The following is a 20,669-nucleotide window of genomic DNA, read 5'->3' on the forward strand; positions in this document are numbered from 1 at the left end:
TTTCTTGAGTTGGGAGCATAAGTGGGCAAAAAAAACTGAAATGTGATCTCTCCACTAGAACAGACCAGCAAGCTGCATGCTATTATGTATATGTAGCTACTAGTCTGCTGTGCAAACCTAGGATATGCTCTCGTCCTCATTGGTGTTAAACAAGGATTTTCAGCTTTACAGTCAGTAAAGATTTTTCTCTTTCATCCTGTCAATTAGCCTCACTATTGCCATGGTGAAGAGTACCATACAGAGAGCAGCAGAGGTTCTGACTTGTCTGATATTATGGAAGAAGATGAGGAAGAGCTGTACTCAGAAATGCAGCTGGAGGATGGAGGAAGGCGACGAGTCAGTGTGACTTCACACAATGCACTTAAGGTAAGTGTGGCTGTAGAGAAACCTTCTTTGAACATTTCTGTTAGTTATGGATTTTGCAGAGCATTAAAAATCACACTGTTTCCTAGTCCTAGAACTGGGGTGAACCTTGTTTATGATGTCATTATTTATGATGTAAAGTAATACGTGTAATTGCTTTTGGGTTTTGCATTATTTGATAGCTGATCTTTTAACTGACTGTTTTCCTATATGTAATTGTTGAAGTTGCAATTTCTGTTCTGTACCTGGGGACCTTTCCCATGTCCATACAACAACAACAGTGTGCTGTTTCTGAGCAGGGAGTTTTATATAAACATCTATGCATACAGTGAAAGAACAACCTAGGTTTTAAACGTCTGAGTAATTTGTCCCTGTCCTAGTACTAGTCCCATCTCCTCCACAGGCTTTAAAGCATGCTTGTAAGAAAGGGAGTTGGGTCAGCTTTGTTTGAGAAATGCTTTAGTAGCGATTCTTGTGCTCTAAGGAATCACGAGAGACAGGAAACACCTATCAGAAATACTGCTTTAACACTGCACAGCAATGCTCATCCTGAAAGACAGCTTCAGCATTAACAACTAAAGCACACTTAGAATGTTGAACCTACCCAATACAGAATATGTATTTCCCATAGTATATTAATGCATGTAAATTGTGTTTGCTTTTAATGTGTCTAGCAATTACACTAAATTGTGTTTTCATAGAAAGCTGGATGACTTGAACTGCAGGGAAACTCAGAAGTTGATTTTTTGTCCTGTATGCTCTTATTTAACTAAAATCCAATACTAGTTTCTCATGCATACAAGAATTTTGACCATTCTTGTAACTGTTTTCATTCAGTTCTTTGATACTATCATCTATCTTTGATATCTTTGTATCTTTGATACTATCATCTGGAATGAGACAGGTATTTCTGAAAAAGAAAAAATAATCTATTATTCTGCTATTACAAAGGTTGAAAATTGAATCGTAATGCATGCCTCTTCTGTCCCCTTACTCTGGGAAAGAGTGAATTATTATCCCTAGACTGTTCTTGTTCTTTGTGCTTCAGAAAGTATATTTACTTCTTGGTTTTAAATTAGTATTGCCAGTGTTGCTACTTAAAGGAAAGGTTCAGACTGTTAGTTGGTGTAGTAAATCATTTCAGACCTGTTCAAGTCTGCAGACAGACTCCTCTTATGTAGTGGTGCATGGGAAGGGTACGGTTGGTTGACTCATTCTGCAGAAGTGGAATTCAGTATATGAATACTGCCTGGGGAGTTATGAGCCCAAGTCTCATTTGGAGGATATGGCCCACCATGCTGATATGATTTCTGATAGAAAATGCAGGTCAGATTCTGCTCTCAAAGTGCTTGGTCATTTCCCCTTCTTCACTAGATGCAGTTTCCCTTTGCAATAGCAGGAATTAACAAAAGAAATGAAGCCGTGTTTGCAGAATTTTCCATGTCAGCAGATTCCTGTTCCTCTTGCAGCTGAAAGCATGCCAGCCATGCCTTGCAGCTGTAATTGAGAATTCTCTCCCAAATTAATAGATGCTCCAAGAAAACATTTTGCATGCAGGTATATATTTGCCTTATTGGGAGGCTATTATTCAGTCCAGTGGTTCCCCAAAACAAAGGCTGACATGGGTGATCAAGGGAAGATTCAACTCGCTCACCTGATCTAGGATTCTAAAATGGGGGATGTTTGAGCTCCAGTCAAAACTAACCATATTCATATTCATTGACTTTTTTCTACTTTTATGGCAGTTTGTCTCAAAAGTTTCACAAGAGTGATGCATGTTTTAAAAAGGAATGAAAACAGATGAAACAAATATAAAGTAACTTTGAAAGTTCCTAGTGCCTGAAAAAGGAAGATGTCCAAAACCCAGTGAATTTTAATATGCTCAGAGAGAGAGGTATTGCTGAAGTCTTCAAGGTGATCTTGTCATTATTTATGGGTGCAGTTGTGTCCAGAGACTTACTCGATCTGGGCATTGAGTGAAGTACAAGGAGGGGTGATCTCGGTCATGTAACCTCTATAAACCATGTCAGTCAAACCTGACACCTCCTGCATCATTTTTCGCTCGTCTCAAAGTCCAGCGAAGACACTCACATCAGCCCATGTCTGTATAGATGTAATAGAAAAATGACAAAACGTGCCTGTTGTGTTCTGAATGCTTGTTTTAGCCAGTCTGGGATAGTTTTTACCTACTTCTGGTATAAACAGAGGCTTTTGCTTCTGCTGATGGGTTGATTTCAAGTACTGGTTTTATCAAGCAGGTATGAGATTATGAAGGTTTGATGGCAGTGCTGTCAGTGCAGGCTGCCTCTCAGGGTCCTTTCTGTGGAAGCCAAGCTGTAAAAATGGTGCAGGTGTTTTACAAAGGATGTCTGCAGAATAGCTCTCCTCTGGCAGCAGATTTAATATTCCCTATTCATAGGATGCTTTAGTAGATGCAAAGCAAGAAAGCTTGCTAGAGCAGAATTTTAATTCTCAGACATGGGTTCTGGTTACAAAATAAAATCACATTGCAGTTTGGCATGGGGCAAGGAACGTACTAAGCATTAGTGCTGTGTTTTAATGCCATTCTCATTCACCATGCTGAAACCTGTATGTGGCTTTTATTGTTTTGTTTTAAATGCATGGGTTTATTCTTGTAAGAGCATCACTCAGTTGTTTGTACTGACTTCTCATGTTGTATCTGACATCCGGCAACTTCTTAATCATGTCTTTATTTTTCACAGATTCTCATTCAAAGCATGACATCCTTTTCACTAAATAAGCTGCATGTCTTATGTTTGCCATTGCTCTAAAACTAATTCTGTATTTATTTTCTTTTCTTCTCCCTTTTCCCTCCCATTTTATTTTTGTCACGCACTGTTTGTTCCCTGTCTGGTTTTTAACATTACACAATTTTAAGGAGTGCGATAAGACCACTGAAGCCACTTATTTGGAACAGCCTGACTTTACACAGCAGATACATCACAGTAAAAAGCTTTTCAGTATTCCAGAAGTAGCTGAAGAGGATGGTGAATACTCTGAACTGCTGTACAAGCAGGGTTTAGGTATGCCCTATAAAAAGAAACCCACAATAGCTAGAGGCTCTAGACCACCTAGGCCCTACAATCAAGACCAGCATCACAACTTCTGGTACCCAGCCAAGCACAGAATTTCAGGCATGGAGGATTTTGCTGCAGACGACAAAGGATGTAAATATAGCCGGTCTTTATCGAGGAGCCCAGACAGTGGACTAGACTGTGGAAGTGAAGAAGAAGAATCTCGCTTTAATTTCAGATATACTTGTGATTCAGTTTCTGCCAACGTTGCATCTAGCTGTTGTGCAGAGACTGCTAACTGTTCGTGCAGGAAAAGCATGAGGCCACTGCTTGCTCGCAGGAAAACCTTAACCAGACAAACCAGCATTGAAGAGGATTTTGGTGACCTGGGTCCTTCCTTTGTAGAGCCCAGGAGTGAACAGGTCAAGCCCAGTTATGACAAAAAGTATGAGACTCAGAAATGCACTAGACCAGATAATTTGACTAATGAAGATGTTCAGGGAGGCTGGAAGACCGACTTAAAAATGGCTGACTCTAGGGCAGCTGGTCCACTTGCAAAGCCATCCCACAGAGATGCAGAAGACTCTCTGGTGTGTGAAATAAATCTTCCTTCTAACATCTGCTTGCCAAATCAGTCTGGTTTCTTTCTTTTTTCTTTTTCCTCTTTTTTTTTCCCTCCTCAGTTAATTTTTAGAGTCCATCTTTTGTGCCTCTCTGCTACATTTTTTCCTCTTTTTTCTTTTCCCCTCCCCATTCATTTTTATTATTTATTATTCCACATTTTTCTTTCCAGTCCTTTTTGTGTCATGCTGCAATCAGTTTCATTTGCTTTACAATGATTTTCCCACAGAACAAATTACAATAATGGCTGCTTTTATTAAAGGACAACTGAATCTAAATTTTAATTAAGGGTTAGCTGAACTATAATTCTTCCAAAAGACTGTTTTTCTTTATTTTGCCCATCTAAATGTCGCTTTTTTAAAAAAAAGCTTCATTTTAACTGGAAAAATGTTTCATCAGTCATTTTTTATTTGATTTTTTTTTGATGTCAAGGATGTCATTTCATCATGTTGTTTTTATTCACCTCATTCCCAGAATTTTCAGGATATGCTCTTTATCATGAAATATCTCTGGACAAGAATCAAGATTCTCCCCCAAGTGTGACAGTGACCCAGATTTATGGAGTCACAGGTTTCATCATATTTCCATTTGCTACCTTATCTGCACTGTCACTACTTTGCCTTCCTTTTTAGACCATCTCTTCTTGCCTTTGAAGTTGCAGACTGCATCTCTGCATGAGAATGCAGGCAAACAGCTTCTTCCAAAGGGAGAGGCCAGGGCCATTCCATATCTTTCAAGGATGCCTCTGTGTGATCTTGCCTATTTGCATTTCTGTCCATTAATCTATAGAAGAGTCTCCACGCTTTGATAGATGCATCCTTAGGCTTCCCTGCTCCCTAAAGACCAAAGCAAGTTCTTTACCCTCTCAGTCTGCAACAGTGGAAACCTCAAATCTAATGTGTAGAAACCAGCTGCCTGCTCTTCTAGTCTAGCAGTTTATGCTGAAATGATCCTTAAAAATTTCACCCACTGAAATTGGTGCCCAAGCTGAATTAATCTCAATGACTGCATGATAAATGCTCTGGAGAGCATTAAAATAGTACCATTTGGTTATTAAAATAGCAACACTTTCTGCAAGGGTAGTGAACAGAAAGAGCCAGCTGCAATGCGAGATGAAGTGTCTGCACTCCCTTCTACATATTTCAGTGACCTTTAAAAGGCTTTAACAACTGAAGGCCATTATAGCAAAGCAGTGTGCTCAAAGAACAGAAGGATGTACACTTGTTCCCATGCAGCAAACTGGACAAAACTCTATAGCTGAATGCAAAGAAAGGCTTGCCTTTCAGTGCAGGCCGATTTCCACAGCTCTCATGACTGATTGTACTGCTCTTCAGGAGACTGTAACATCATCTTAGCAGCAACAACAAAGGCAAAAGAATATGTCAAAAATTATTCTTTTCTTTTCTTTTTGTTCCGATGTGTGACTGCTGGTTACAAAACTCTGCCATAAATCAAGGAACCATTTTTTCTTTTGCAGGTTTGCAAGGCAACAGTATTTACTTTTCAGCTAACCTTTCAGTTAAAAACTAAGTTTAGTTGCCTTTAGAGCTTATGCTTCCAAATGTGATTGACCTGATTAATGTCCGACCACGTAACCATAATATTGCCATGCATGTAACTTACAAACCTGTTTTTTCTGTTGTTGTCTTTTAGCTTTTAGGTAATCCATCATCTGCAGGACGGCCTGAAAGGGTGGAGCATGCAGGGCGAAGGTCCTCTCATGGCAGTGCAGTGCCACAAAGGTCTCGACCAATGTTGGTCCCTTCCATTGGTTAGTTGGAGAGATTGGTGCATTTCTGTTCTTTGCAGCTCAGAGTTGGGAAGGTGGTCCTTGAAAAAGAAACATCAGACACTTACTTCTATTGAACTGGGGTTCCTCTTAGTTTAAATGGGATGAAATGGAACTAAAACCATCTCCATCTAAATATGAGTGTTCCGGGGTCTCACAGGGGGCTGAATCAGTAGCCATTGACATCACTGGGAGTCTTCATTGAATTTAGTGGGTATTGCAGCTTTTCTAAGCTTGGTTAAACTTAGATACTGTTAGATTTTACCTAAGAAGAAAGCTTAGAAAGCTTTACCTAAGCTTTACCTAAGAAGAAAGCAGCAGGCAGGCTGCTATAGGGTCAGTAAAATGAATGTGTACCCATTCAGCCATCCTTTCAGCCATCCATCTTTCCATTCATCAGCCGTCATTTTGCATTCACTTTCCATTTTCTTGACTACTTTTTGGAATTCAGCTAGGAAAATGGAAGCTGTTAAATGTAACGAGTTTGTGGAGCTTCCAATATATTTACTGGATTTGGTATTTCTTACAGAATCATCCCTATTCTGATTTACTCATGACTTAAACTATATGCTGGTGTATACCAGAAAATCCAAAAAGTAGTGCAGAAAGGATAATGGAATCAAGACACTGTGAACAAATACTTATCTGTTAAAACTTGCACTCTGTACTGACAAATAAGAAACATTCACACTGAAAACCAGGAAACACATCAAAAACCAGTGCAGGAAGAGTTCTGTGAGCTGTTAGCAGAACGTTACTCCATGAAGAGGTAAATTTGGTCTGGTTCCTGTCCCTGACCTGAACTTTAATTTGTGAATACTGTAGGCAATGTCAGGCAATTCTCACCTGACATTTCTGTGAATAAGAGCCGTCACAAATGGGGATTATCAGAAGGGAAGAAACTGATCATTAAGGAATGCTTTCATTTTTAAATGTTATTTTTCCCTTTTCATAGAATCCTCCTAAAATGCCTGTACTGTAAACTAAAAGCAAAATCCTACTGATGGGCACAACTATTTGATATCTATAAATAATAATAATTATTGAAACCATAGAGCAGAGCACACACACAGCTGTCATGCATGAAGCTGTCTTCCTGTGTTCAGTGTAGCACAAGTGTTCAGAGGCTGATCGTCATCCCACACCCTGGAGTAAACCAGGGCAATCTTCACAGATGTCAAGGAATTACTCTGCTGTGAAAAGGGGGAGAGTCAGCTCCAGGCTGGCTGTTGAGCTCCTGGTCACAGGTTATTGTTAGCCGAGCCAAGTAGCTTTTGGGTGCTGCTGTGAAGAACATGAGATTTTCATGTTACATTTATCTGAAAGCCGCCTTTTCTTTCCTCAGGAGTAAAGAATTCTGGTTTATGTTTGTAATACTTAAAGCAAGTTTTGTATCGAAGTTCTTCCTATTATTTGCTAAAACACTTTTTTATGACTAGCGAGCAGCCAGGTTTGCATTAACCCTTTGGGCTCCTTTTAATGTTCATTTTATTTGGAAAGTGTTTAAATTTACCGAGGCTCACTTTATATCAACAAAGTCAGGACATGGAAAGCACTGGGTTCTGAGCTCGCTGCTCGGTAGCTCAAGAGCAACAGCTTAGGAATGAGAGAAATTAATTACTGTGCTCAAACAGGTGAATAGAAAAAAATCTCAGATTTTGTTTCTTTCAGTGGAACTAAAGGAATGATTTGGTGTTTTCTGTATTTTGGACAACCCATTGATGCTCTCTGGGGAAGTTCCATAAGGAATAAGTTAAAACTTTGTCTAATGCCGGTAACAAGCAAACCAATGAGCAATAGGTACAGTAGCTAACAAATAAAATGGTTTGCTGTGAAGCTGTTGAAAGGCCTCATGTGGTTTAGAGTCTGAGTCCTAATTTCTGTCTGAAAGGCCAGTGATTAAAATTGCTGAGAGGTCTGTATGCGATACTTGACTTTCAGCATCATTCTGTATTAAATCACTTTGAGGACAAGTGAAGCAAATGTAAACACTTGATGAAACTCTGCACAGAAGTTGCTTCCTGTAAGCCTGCTGAGAAAAAAAACCCTGGAAGATGGGAAATGTATCAAGAGTTCAGATGATGAGGTAAAACTAGGGCAGTGCATTGTAGAAACCTGAACCCACTGTTCAGAACTCCCACTGACAGAGGAAGTTAACCCTGAATGAGGACCGCAAGCATGGGGTTTGGAGAAGGAAGGTATTATAACTGCATCATTGTAATATGTAGTTCCACAAAGTGCAAAGCAGAGTAAAATAAAGGGAAAGGAGGAAGTAAATACAACTGAGCCAAAGTTAAAACTGCTTAAATACATGAAACTGGTGTTGGTCTCAGCATCCAGCTTAAAACCACAGGTTACAAATTTCTTGGCAGCAGCTTATTCCTTTCCATGCATGCCTGGAGTCTTTGCTGTGCTGTTCAACAAAGGGGTCACCTTAGTGATGAAAAGTTCGTAGGGCAGCTCTGGGAAGCTTAATGAGCGGGAAAGACTTTCAAAATGCAATGTTCTTAGGATTCAGTGACCAAACCTTTCTCCACAATGTTCCAGAATTTATATTCTGGGAGGTAATTTCTCTGTTAAGCTGTAAATACTTGAGTATCTTCTTGCAGGTAGGACTGAAGTAAATGAATGAATTTTTGTTTTTAGGTTGATACTTTAGAAGGTGAAACACAGTTTACAGTGCTCTTGACCTTGCAGATCTGGCAGGTAGGATTGCTTAAACCTCGTAATAAACGATGATTCCTATCCAACAACTTAACAGACGATATTTACAGTGTGTGAACTTTCAAAAGCACAAAATTCAGATGCTTTAAAAAGAGAAGGTGCGCATTTCTGTGATACCCCTGCTGAAGAAGGATTTCTAGAGGCTGAGACATCTGGCAAAGCTTATGCAGTGTTTATCTGTCCTACTATATGCAAGTGAGAAACCAAAGGTAGGCAAAGCCTGCCCGCAGGAGCCTCCGCAAAGGCAACTATACAATATGTTTTAATAGATCATTCCCTTTTTCTCCATAGAAATTACAATGGACAGTAACAGTGAAGGCGCTCGGTCTCGGTCAGGTAGTGAGGGAAATATTTCACCTGTAGAAGAAGAAGCTTATTATCGCAGCATTGGTGGACACAAGAAATGGCCTCAGCAGCGTACCATGGCCTCTGAATCTAGATACGGTATGCCGAACGTTATTCCTCCTTTGACAGACACATTGTAGAGCTGCGTGTTAACAAGTGTGGGTTCTGTATGACAACATTGCATGCAATGCACAATGCCAGGGGAACCTAGCTCTTGAGTCCTGCCTGCTCCCAGGTAAGTTTCTCCAGCTCAGCTGTAAGGGACAAACAGCCCTTAGTCCTCTCTCCTGACACTGCTGTGCAGCCTCTCCATACCTGACTGAGCCCAAGCCCAGTGCATTGCATGAACCTCTGTGAAGCTATGCTGCTACTAATGCCAGTCAGTATGTACTGTACACACCTGAACAGCATCCATCCATGTGACCACATTTCCCTTTGATTCATACAGCCTGGGTAGGGACAAACAGTAGCTGGTATATCACAACCCAATGCCCTATAATAGGAAGCAGTTCAAATATTGTTCTGATTTACAGCTTTGGGCTAAATGAACGTTTGGGATCTTTTCAGTGACCACACAGGACTTTGGCTGTGTCACTTGAAGACAAAAATTATTCTTATTTTTAGGGATAATTACATCATAATGACAAACTTGTGTTGCATAACTAAGGCAATTATACCTACTACTGATAGTATTTGTTGCTTCATCAACATAGAAATCATCACATGATCAACATCTCAGTTTTCATAGCTCATAACACCCTAAATTGAAGTGAAACAGTTAACCCATAAATGCAGCCCAGGCCATATATAGAATTTAGAAACACATAAGGCATTAGGGGTTTTTTTGTTGGTATCTGCAATGAAACAAAAGGGGTCCTGAAATTTTAGTGTAATCATAATGTAATGTTGAGTTTTAAACAAATCTGACTTGCAACCAGATCATCAGCTTGCGTATGTTGGTGTGTATGTGGTAAATATCATGCAGCTGTGGTTGTCACTGTGCATCAGTTGGGAATCCGGCTGGCTGCATCCAAAGACTGAACTTTACATACATGGTTCTGTGTGTACGTGTATGATACACAGCTTTGCCTCTTGAAAATATTGGATAAGTGGCTGACGAGCTAATCATGAGATTGCTTTCTGGTTCACTGAAGCAAATGTGACTGAGTCAGACTGTTACAGGCAGTGCTTTTACCAGAGACACCTTTGGCTACAATTGATGTTTGCAACAAACCCCCAGTAACTGCACTTGGGGTTGGATGCACACATTGGTACTTTTAATTTACAAAACACCCCTCAGCCTACCTGGTGGGCCTGAGTATGACTGTAACCTGACTGTGGGAGGAGGGCAGAACAGGGGAGAATCCCATCCTTATTGTCCCATTGCTTTCTGTCCCATATACGTCCTTTTCTGACACTTCCTTTCTGTGCTTTGTGCCTGCGTAAAGCTTCTTGGCTGGAATTTTTCCCTGCCCTTTTGCTGTTCTGCACTTTTTCCCTGTTCATACTCTCTTTTGCACTCTGGACCCAAGAGTTCATAGCTGTTCCCTTAAAGCTGTGACCCTCAACAGTTTTTTCCTGGTAGTTTAAAAATATCAAATGTTAAATGCATCTCATGTAGAGGCAAAAAGGGGAATTTTACCTAAAATGTTCCATATTGAATGTTTGAACTACTACCAAAAAATGGGAGAGCTCCATTTGTAAGGGGAGATTACAGTAAAAGTTGTGTTAGTATGAAAGTTGGTTGGGAAGACTTTGATACAGTTGAACTACATTTCCATCATAATTCATAACATCGCTTTCTCAGTTGATTCACTGTGAAGGATCTTGTGAACTGGATGATAAGTGTTGACTGAGCAAAGAACAAAAGTAGGTGACCCGCTGATGTGAGTGGGATGTGCACTGTAAGCCAAGGGTTTCGCAAGTGGCTTGTGGTTTGGAGGGCTTTATGTCTGGGGACTTCATATGTGTTGAAAGAGCCTTTTCTTTGGGAAGGCGCTGCCACATGCTCTTTCAAATAAAACCAAAAGCCTTTGAAACCAATCAGTCAAACACTGTTTGCCATTTGGGCTTGATTTTCTAATTCAGGTTTACTGCAGTCCCTCCTTGAGTGTGTTGTTGAATCATGGACATTCTCCAAGTCATTTGGAAAGTGTGAAAGATAGGAGCCAAAATGCCAGTTCTCATTTTTTATGCCCTAATTGATTTGGTGCCAGATTCCAGTGCAGTGTCATTCGGGGATGGTCTTTCCTCAGGAGCCTGTTAATGTGGTTAAATACAGCCATAGCTAACTATTTCTAATGGATTTTAACACATCTGATAAGTGTTTGGGGTTGGTCTGGGGCACTGCCAGCTATGTTAACTACTGACTGCGTTTAAACAAAGTCATAGGCAGTGTATCTCCAACACTGAAGTAATAACTACTGAAGTGTTTCTTCTTGCCTGTCTGGAGAGAAGAGGTTATAACCATGTTTTAAACCTGGTACCTAAAACATGGTCTGCCAACACAGCTGGGATGGGTGTTCTTGTGTCCATGAAGAGCAGAAGCAGCTGTGCTGGAAATCAGGTGGATCCAAAGCATGGTTCTTTTTGCAGTAATGATAAAGCCTATCAGGCTCCTCATATCACTCTTAATGTGCATCATTAATTTATGGCAAGCTCTAGTAAATCTAACAGAAACGGCTTTCTTACCTGAGCTGCATTCACGTGTGTAAATGTCAGTGTGGTGTCAGAGATCAGCACCACGTTCCGTGCATGCTCATCATTACATGCTTTCTAGAAAAATAACAACTTGCTAATCCAAAACCCAACACTGAGCTGAATAGGAGGTGCAGTGAGGCACTGGGGTTTCACTGGAATGCTGAGTGTTTTTAACTGGAATAGGTTGAAGCTGAGGCCAGCTTGTTCTGAATTGTTCTTTTCTGGATTTACTTCCATAGATGGCTATGGTGGTCATGACCATCTTTCTCCAGATATTTATGAAGAATCAGAAACAGATCCTGGCACAGAAGATCTTTCTACTCGAATATTTGTTGCCCTCTTTGACTACGATCCACTGACAATGTCCCCAAATCCTGATGCTGCGGAAGAGGAGCTGCCATTTAAAGAAGGACAGATCATTAAGGTGGGATCTAAACCCAAAGGAAAGGAAGGATTTGTTTTACAAGCAGGTGTCCTTTGTTCCCTGTGGAGAAAGCAACTTGTGTGACTAGTGACTAAGGGGTTTATTCCTCCAGAGGTTCAGGATGTAAATCTGAGTGGATCTGGAACCTAGTATCTAATGCTAGTGGCTTAAAAGTAATTAGGGAATGGACAAAAATCTCAGTGTTGCTATAGTTAGGGGCAGACTCAATGAGAGATTTAGGTGCCAAGACCAAAATCGTGACTCTGAAGCCCTCTTTGCCCATAGCCACAAGTCCTGCAGGAAGAACTGCTTCAGAGAGGATGTCTTTTCTGCAGAGGTAGCACAGAAGTGTTTAGTGTTGCACCTTCATACATACAGGAGCTGCTGTAGTTTTTAAGTGCCAAGCACTCCTAGTTTAATTAATGGAAGTACAGAAGTTAGGTATTTCTCTTTCCCAGTCTTCTGAAGCTGGGAAAACCACCCCCTTTCCTGTCTGTGTGATGTCAAACACACAAGCTGCCTCGGAACTGGGCATGGAAGAGAACTCTGCTGTTTGAAGTGGCAGGGACAGTGTTCTAGCCAGCCCTCCAGCCCAGCTTGCCTCGTCATATGCTTGTGCAGCTGCAAGGCAAAGCTGTTCCGTTTGCTGTGCTCAGTTTTAAACACCAGCAGGTTTTCTGCTGACTCAGCAAATGTAAACATCTCCTCCAGCAGCCTTTTGTGTAATTGATGTGGTGCAGGATGAGCAGAAATGAGAGCGGCAGAAGGAGCAGCTGCTGTGGTCCAGAGGGGGATTGAGATTTAACTGTGCTCTGGGACAGAAGCAATAAAAACACAGGCCCATTTGTTGCATTGCCTATTTCAAAGATAAAATTGTAACTTGGGCTATTAAAATACCGACTGCCTTCCAGTGTGTTGGATTGGATCCTAGCACAGATGTCCATGTCACAATTTGTAATATTGAATACTTTGTTAGATATGTTACTTCCCTCCTTATGTCAGATAAGACTTATGCCAAAAACATTAAGCTTGTTGAAAAGGGCTTGTTTTTCTTTGCTCAGGTATTTTAATTATTTAATCACAAATTGTGTACTTGTTTAGCACTGAGAAGTCTGGAGAGATCCCACATCTGATACTAACTCAGTGCTGTTTATATTTGGGACCATGGTGGTTACTGTTGGATCTGCTGCTTTGAATCTCTCATCACATTGCTCTGGAGATGGGTTAGTTTGTCTTTTGGAGACCCCCACTCTACATGAGCTGAGCTGGGGGGTGGGGAAGCTCCCTCCCTCTGTCTCCCCCTTCCCACCCTTGCTGGCAGTTGGGATTTATTGCCTTTTTTTGGGGGGGGGGGGGTTGTGTTTTTTTTCCCTGAGCAGAGCCACTTGAGCCTCGATAAGGAGCAGCCTGACCTGAGTCATCAGTGTGGCCTTAATAACACTGCTCTTGCTCAGTACAGGCCCTGACCCAGCCCTCTCATTGTTATCAGCCTTTAGGAATTGACTGCGCTTTTGGAAGCTAAGAGAACTTTGGGGTTTACCTGTTCTCGCTGATGAATTTCACACTATTTTGATACCTTGGTTCACATCAGACAGCAGCAGAGCTCAAATAAGTAAATCCATCAAGTGTATTAACTGTCACACAGACATCTCTGATCTTATACAAGCAATTCTATTCAAAACACCATGGCTTTGGCATAGTTTGGCAAATGATTCAGTTTGAAAGGAAGTTTTGATGCCATGTGAATAATTCCATAAACATCAGTGTAATCCCATAACTATACTTTTGGCTCAGCACAGGGAGAAACTGGTGGCTTCTAATGGTGCTTCTCAGGTTTTGTGCATTTCGCTGCTAATGAAAAAAGACATTTCTGTCTTGACATTCTGCTTATGTATCTGAAGTTATAATTCAGATTAACCAGAATTCCAGTTCTGTAGCATCAGCAGTAGTCAAAAGGTAACAGAATCCCCCATCTAAACTGTAGTCATTTGTCTATGCTTTAGTAACCATTTAACCTGCATCAGAATTCCAAGTGCTAAAGCCTTTATTGACCAACATTATCGCTCTTTGAATAACAGGTTTATGGGGACAAAGATGCTGATGGATTCTACCGTGGAGAAACCTGTACAAGGATTGGCCTTATTCCATGTAATATGGTTTCTGAGATCCAAGCAGATGACGAAGAGATGATGGATCAGCTCCTAAAACAAGGCTTTCTTCCTTTGAACACACCAGTGGAGAAAATAGGTAAGAGAAAATATGCACACTTCACTGCTCCTGACTTTGGAGTGCTCTTAACTGGGCTGGAGCTGCTTTGCCTTTTGCTTTCACTGTATGCAGATGCATCTTTTACAGCCATTTACTACGATACCAGTCAGTATCTGGAAGACTTTATTCAACGAAAATTTAATCTTGGTCACATCTTTTTATATTTTGCCAATATAAGTGGATTTTTTTGTTGTGCTCGACTGTCAGTGTCCTGTGAAGTATCTGAGAAAGCAAAAGGACTTTAGCTTGGAAAGGAGGAGAGGCGGTTTGTGACAGAAATGTTGCCCTAGCTGATAATTTTTAGGCAGTTCTTCAGTTCTGGGATGTTTCTGAGAGCTGTTAGCGTCCTGCCCCCAGCAGTTCATCTGTTTTAACACTTTAAAGCATTGTGTGTGTTCTCTTTGATTTAAATTGTTAGCCACTTAAATAAAGGAATGCTGTGCAGAGGATGCAGTGGCTCAGGAGATCGAGGGCAGGCAACTGTCCAGAAAGTATGAAGCATATGTGCGTTTGGAAACCCTTACCTGTATTAATAGGTTTGGTAATCTGTGACCTTTTATCCCTGTGCTAGAGAGTATCAACACTGGGTGATTGACAAGCTGCAGCCTGTTGTCTGTTCAAAGTAACTTTAACAGCTTTCCTTCCCTTCCTCTCCTTGCTGCCGGAACAGAAAGAAACCGGCGGAGTGGCAGACAGCACTCGGTGTCCACGCGGAGGATGGTGGCTCTGTACGATTATGATCCCAGAGAAAGCTCTCCCAACGTTGATGTAGAGGTACTGACAGCCCATGGCTCTGCTCCGGGAGCTGCACTGCTCCCTGAGCTGGTGTGCTCAAGCATAGCTCAGAATTACAACCACTGGTCAAGTGCTTTGGGACAAGCTCATGGTTCCTGAGCAAGTAGATTTCTGGTTCCTGTTCAGTGAAAATCAATGAACAGGCCTTTGTAGGATTTATTTAATACAGCTCATGCTACATTGGCTTTGGATGTATGCTGTGCAATATATCTGCATACCTATGTACAGAACACAACTCTATATGCAGTTATAGAGTAGGGAATTATTATTTTCCAAATATTGTTTTTAAATTCCTGTTGTATGTTCCCACATTTTACTTGCCACAGGAAGTAAAAATATGTTCCAAAACCTAAATGACATGGAAACCCTGGGGGTGTCTGGAACGCAAGTGGAGAGGTGCCGGGGTTAGCAAGCTAAAAAAAAAAATACATTTGAAAAACAAAACAAAGGTTTTGCTCTCAGAAGTTTCATTTGGAAAAGTATTAATGGATTTAGTATTAAAAATGTTCACCTCTGCCCAGCAAAACCTGCTCTGTCACCTCTTTCCTTTCCTGCAGGCAGAGCTGACGTTCTGCACAGGGGACATCATTACTGTCTTTGGCGAAATTGATGAAGATGGGTTTTACTATGTAAGTTGGTGGCTCTTCAGTCACTCTGACTGCTACAGACTGTCAGAGAAACTGGTTCCACTCCTCCTCCTCGGCAGTCAGAAGTATCTCCCTTTCTCTTGGGAACCTACGGTTGCTTCAATTAAAAAATTCACTGGAACTTTTATCCTGCTGCAGGGAGAACTCAACGGACAAAAGGGGCTGGTTCCTTCCAACTTCCTTGAAGAAGTGCCTGACGATGTGGAAGTGTTTCTGTCTGACGCGCCCTCGCGCTACGCTCACGATACACCGATGCGTACAAAAGCAAAAAGGGTAAGCACCCGACTAAGAAAATCTTCATGTCTTATTTTCCATTCCATTCTGTCTCATCTATAATTTAGACATTACTTTTAACATTTTAAATCCATCTGCCCGTTTAAAATTGTTTCAAATATATAAAATAAAACATGAGGGAAAATGCCTTGACTGAGCCTCCCACTAGCTCCTTACCGTTGTCAGTGGAGAAACCAAATTTGCCATCTGATTGCAGTTGTTACATTACCTTCAGTTATAACTGGAGTAAGCAAGTAGTTACCTCGTAATGCTCCTAAACTACTACTATTACATGCAGTACCTAGGGGCAGGCAAAAGTTACTGTGGAGGGAAGTCTGGACCAGGTGTTCCTCTGACCAGGAACTGTAACTGCAGCTGACTGCCAGTATTCATCTCTTGGTCCTTACGGCTCCCTGTTCCAACTGGCAGTAGTTAATTGCCCAGAGACTTGTCTTTTATCAAAGACTAATCATGTTTAGAGTATCTCATTTTTGGTTTTGTTTCATCACTGCAATACTTTTATATATTATATATTTTGTATATATTTTTATTTCTTTGCTCATCTGCTTGGAAACAGAAGAAGAGTGTTCATTTCACACCTTAATAAGGCAATGTAGCCTTCACGTAAGTGAGCAACTGAAGATACCAATAGAGATTTCAGTTAAGCTACCTGGCTCTCTAATGCAAGTCTTGAAACTTAATTGTGGGGAGAAAGAAAAGAAATATGTCTCCAAACCCCTTGGCCACAGAAGAACAGGCTCTACGCTTGCACTGTACCTGGTCAAGTCAATCTAGTTTTTGCAGGAGACAAATCCTTTCAGAAGGAGTCCTCAGTCAATTAGACCTCCCTTGATGAAGGTCAGCGTTTGGAACATATTTCTTCCCAAGCTAAATGTTTGTTTCCATAGAAAGGCGCGTTTGGTGTCTAACTGCCCTACAAACCACAGCTGCATATTGCATTGTTAGCCAAGCCGGGAGGGAGGAATTTCAAGCTCCTGTGTGGAGACAAAAGCACAGACCCCCAACCCTTACCGAGCACACAGATGAGCCGTAAGCCAACACGTGCGGTAGCTGCCGAGGGTATAGTTGGTTTTGAAATTCACTACACTCAAATCTAGCTACTTAAATTATCTGCCTTAAAATGTGTTTTCCATAATCGATTATACCCCAGTTTGCCTAAGGCCAATGATTCAGCAATTCTGAAACCATCCCCTCACATGGTACGGTGTACCTGGATCTTTCCTAGAAAGAGCACGTTTGAAATATCGGCAACTGTTTGGTTTACCAATGCAATACATGTCTGTTATGGAACATGCAGCTCACTGGATGAATGCATTAGACTAAACATATGGTATCTTCAGGTGTACGTTGGGGTGCTTTTACCAAGCTGTTTGTTTTTTTTTTCATTAGAATTAGACCTTGATTTAAAATCAAAGTAGGCTTGAAGCCCCTTTGCTTATCTCACTGTTGCACACGCAGCCAGTAAATTGTAGTGTTTTAACCTGAACTACAAAGCTAGCAGGGGTCCCCATGGCATGGATTCTACTGTGAAAATAGCATTTTTTGAATTGGTAGTAGCGCATTTTGCCAGCCGGGCACTGTAGTTAGGGTAGGCTGAGTATGAGCAATTTCAGCATTTTCATCCAAGTGCTTTTGATGATTAAAATACAAACAAGAACAAAAAACCAAACTAGCTGCTTAAAATGTTTAGGAATGCTGTCATCTAAGTATCGTACAAATGCTCACCTTCATTCAGCAACCTCATAGCTGCAGCACACACATCAAGCAGCCAGGGTCTTTAAGCTTTCTTTGATTGCAATTAAGGTTCATTTTAGTTTTTGTTTTTTCTTTTTTCCTTTTTTTTTTGTTTTGTTTTCTTTCAAGCCAGTGTGCCATCTTCTCAATCTGTACATAAAGTTTGCTAGCCAATTTTACAGAAAAGGCATTTAAAACAAATATCATGTAGCATTTTAAGTCATTTCCTCTGAAACGGTTTGGCTTCTATGGACTGCTGATCTGTAGTAATTAACACACTTCTCTTAATTCCCTAGCTAAAAGTACCCCTCTCTTCATTTCTGTACTCTCACGAGTACTGAAATGCAAAACCAAAACCAGTTTTGTGGCTTTTGTGGCCAGAATTATGGCAAAAGGAGTGTCTCCAACTCCTCGTTTAAAGATGTGTAACCAAACCAGGGCTCTTGGAGTGTTTCCTGTCGTCTCTACTTCCTCTCAAAATGTGTCTTTTTCTGTAAGCCTGTACACTGTTCTAAGCCACAAAGACGAAAGGAACCAGCCCTTTGTTTAAGTGGGTGATGGGACAAGGGATGTTACCAACGTTCTTGATGATAACAGCTTTTAAGCTTTCAGACATTCAATAAATTATAACAATGTACCTAATAGGTTCCTCCTGAGAATACAGGTACATCACGGAGAGCACCATCCCCCACAGTCCATCTCCATTCTGGGTCACCTACGTCACCTATGGGTTCTGGTAGTCCCGGGAGAGGCAGGGATATGTCCTCGAAAAAGAAAAAGGGGCTGCTTTCCAAAGGCAAGAAACTGCTGAAAAAGCTGGGTGCAGTGAAATGAGTCATGTTCTCCTGGACAACTTGTAAAGCTTCCAGTCTGTGTATTTATTTTTTCTTTAAACGTCAAAACTAGGGCTTTCATGACTATGCAGTGCAACTTCCCCAAACCTTTGCATTTTTAACTCTGACATCAATACAATCATGGGAATTGCTTAATCAAAACAGCAAGAAAAAAAGAAATGTAAACCAAAATTGACTAAAATTTTGGGGGATTAAGACCAGAAGAACGTGGTTTTACTTGAAGTCAACTTCACACCTGCAACTCCACTGGATAAATCTCAGCCTTTAGTCTCCTTTAACCACGAGTGGGGCAAGAAAACTCTGTTCATTGACTCCAAGTGCAGAGAGATCACCCTACTCTATCTAATCTTTATCATTAACAAAAATGGTCTTGAAACTCCTAGTTTAATCAGCCTTGATGTTTTGCCTTATTAATGCACAATGATTTGTACTGTCTAATAAATATACAGCGTATACTTTGTATGTACTGTGTATTCAGCTGTCTTCATCTTCCCTCACACATGGTAATTTAAGATCAAGTACTCTGTTACTGACTCCATCCACTGTCTGATGTAACTCCTGGGAGTTTGAAAGTGCTGTGCAAAATGCTTTTTTTTCCTGGTTTTGCTTCTTTTTTTTCTTTTTCTTTTCCAAACCAAACCCCTTGTACTGATTTCTTTTGTCAACTTTTTCACTAAGCTGAACTCAGACACACTGTAAGTTATTCAGCAACTCACCTAGTTCCAACTGTACCACCTCCAGCTTTGGGAGTTCCTGGTTCGATGTTCTAAATTAGGGGGGAGGAAAAAACACAACCCACACCCAAAACCTCCACCACAACCACCCTTCACTCCCCAGTGTGGAGGTACAGTACTGAGTTAAAGGCATTTTGATATTGCTGATGTCAGATTGAACATCGAGTGCATGTCTACAGTAAAAAAGTGAAAAACTGTGTTACATACCCGAGCCGTAGCCAGTAAAAAGGCTGCACCAGGTGATAATCAAATATCAGCTGCAGTATTGGCATCTTCAGCAAACCAATCGTACACACTGATGGCAGTCATTGGCTGGTACTATTTTGTAATTCTTGTCCATTTGTAAATTGTTTTTACTGTTTATACATACTTTTCAGACTGCCTTTCTTTTTGTAATTTCTGGAAGGTTTATAAATGAATGATCAAAGCTTCCCCATTGTGTCTTCAGATAATAATGTAAATTCCTGTAAGATACCGTGTGCTAGATTATAACAGTTAATTAAAGAAAATAACTGGCCTAACTGTGTGGTAAAGTACTGTGTGGGTGTGTGCATGTGTACAACTGTTGTGTATTATATTTTATATAAATAAATAATTTGATATTTTGTACAGTGCAGTATGTTTCGTGAATGTACTGTGTCAGCCCCCACTCCCCTCAGGAAGAATTAGCCACCTGCCCAGGGATAGTGTTCCAAGAGGAACAGGCCACAGCCGCCATTTCCTACCTTTCTGTGGTGGATAAGGACGCAGTTTCCTACTGATCCCAATGCTAGAAACCAGATCACAATGAGTACCTGTAACAAGTATAAGTAAGTGATACAGAACTAGGAAGCAATACTGAATCCTAATAGTGAACAGGGAAAGCTATCACTGTGTGACAGCAGAAGGACGAAAACCCTGCTGCCTCTCTTCATTACAAATTTCGTGTGGAAGAAGCTGGTACAGTGCTGTCAGCCCAGGAAATTAAAAACCTGAACTGAACACAAGCTCTGGTGCTCCCTCATCTTTCAGCGCTGTTGGTGGCTGCTGAAGTTCACTGTAGATAAAGGCTTCTCTGGACACACAGCTCCAGGAGCTTTCCAGAGGTAAAAATGGTTAGCAAGTTCGTTATTCTAGCACATGTCACACCACATGCCCTTGAAGTATTGTAAGCAAATACATCTAACATGAGCAAAACAGCACAGATTACAGCAACAACTTTATTTAACTCTTACAACAAACAGGAACAAGGTTCAACATGCATTAGTTAAAAAAACCACCAAAAACCAGCACTAATCCAAATTAGGCACACCCAGGCCTAAGCACTGCTCATTACTGGGAACTGGGCTGTGCAGCCAAAAAC

At 40.9% G+C, this 20,669-nt stretch overlaps 1 protein-coding gene across 10 annotated transcripts in view; it reads left to right on the plus strand.

Moving 5' to 3' along the window:
- The window catches only part of RIMBP2 (RIMS binding protein 2), a 132,074-nt gene extending 113,323 nt beyond the window's left edge, over window positions 1–18,751 (plus strand). For 2 of the 10 annotated variants that reach the window (XM_061355377.1, XM_061355382.1), the window contains 10 exons: window positions 208–366; window positions 3,263–3,988; window positions 5,673–5,790; window positions 8,824–8,976; window positions 11,817–12,001; window positions 14,080–14,248; window positions 14,940–15,043; window positions 15,622–15,693; window positions 15,850–15,984; window positions 18,385–18,751. In XM_061355377.1, the coding sequence (XP_061211361.1) occupies window positions 208–366; window positions 3,263–3,988; window positions 5,673–5,790; window positions 8,824–8,976; window positions 11,817–12,001; window positions 14,080–14,248; window positions 14,940–15,043; window positions 15,622–15,693; window positions 15,850–15,984; window positions 18,385–18,573 (2,010 nt within the window). In that variant the 3' untranslated portion in view covers window positions 18,574–18,751. Of the gene's footprint in view, window positions 1–207; window positions 367–3,262; window positions 3,989–5,672; window positions 5,791–8,823; window positions 8,977–11,816; window positions 12,002–14,079; window positions 14,249–14,939; window positions 15,044–15,621; window positions 15,694–15,849; window positions 15,985–16,561; window positions 17,657–18,384 lie in introns of those variants that run through there. The other 8 variants (XM_061355380.1, XM_061355379.1, XM_061355381.1 and 5 more) reach the window with 8 other exon arrangements.
- The last annotated feature ends 1,918 nt before the right edge of the window (window positions 18,752–20,669 follow it).

The sequence above is a fragment of the Neopsephotus bourkii genome, unplaced genomic scaffold (assembly GCF_033783945.1).
Source record: "Neopsephotus bourkii isolate Nb327-2 ecotype Australia unplaced genomic scaffold, CSIRO-AGI_Nbou_v1 NB_795, whole genome shotgun sequence".
NCBI classification, from domain to species: Eukaryota; Metazoa; Chordata; class Aves; order Psittaciformes; family Psittacidae; genus Neopsephotus; species Neopsephotus bourkii.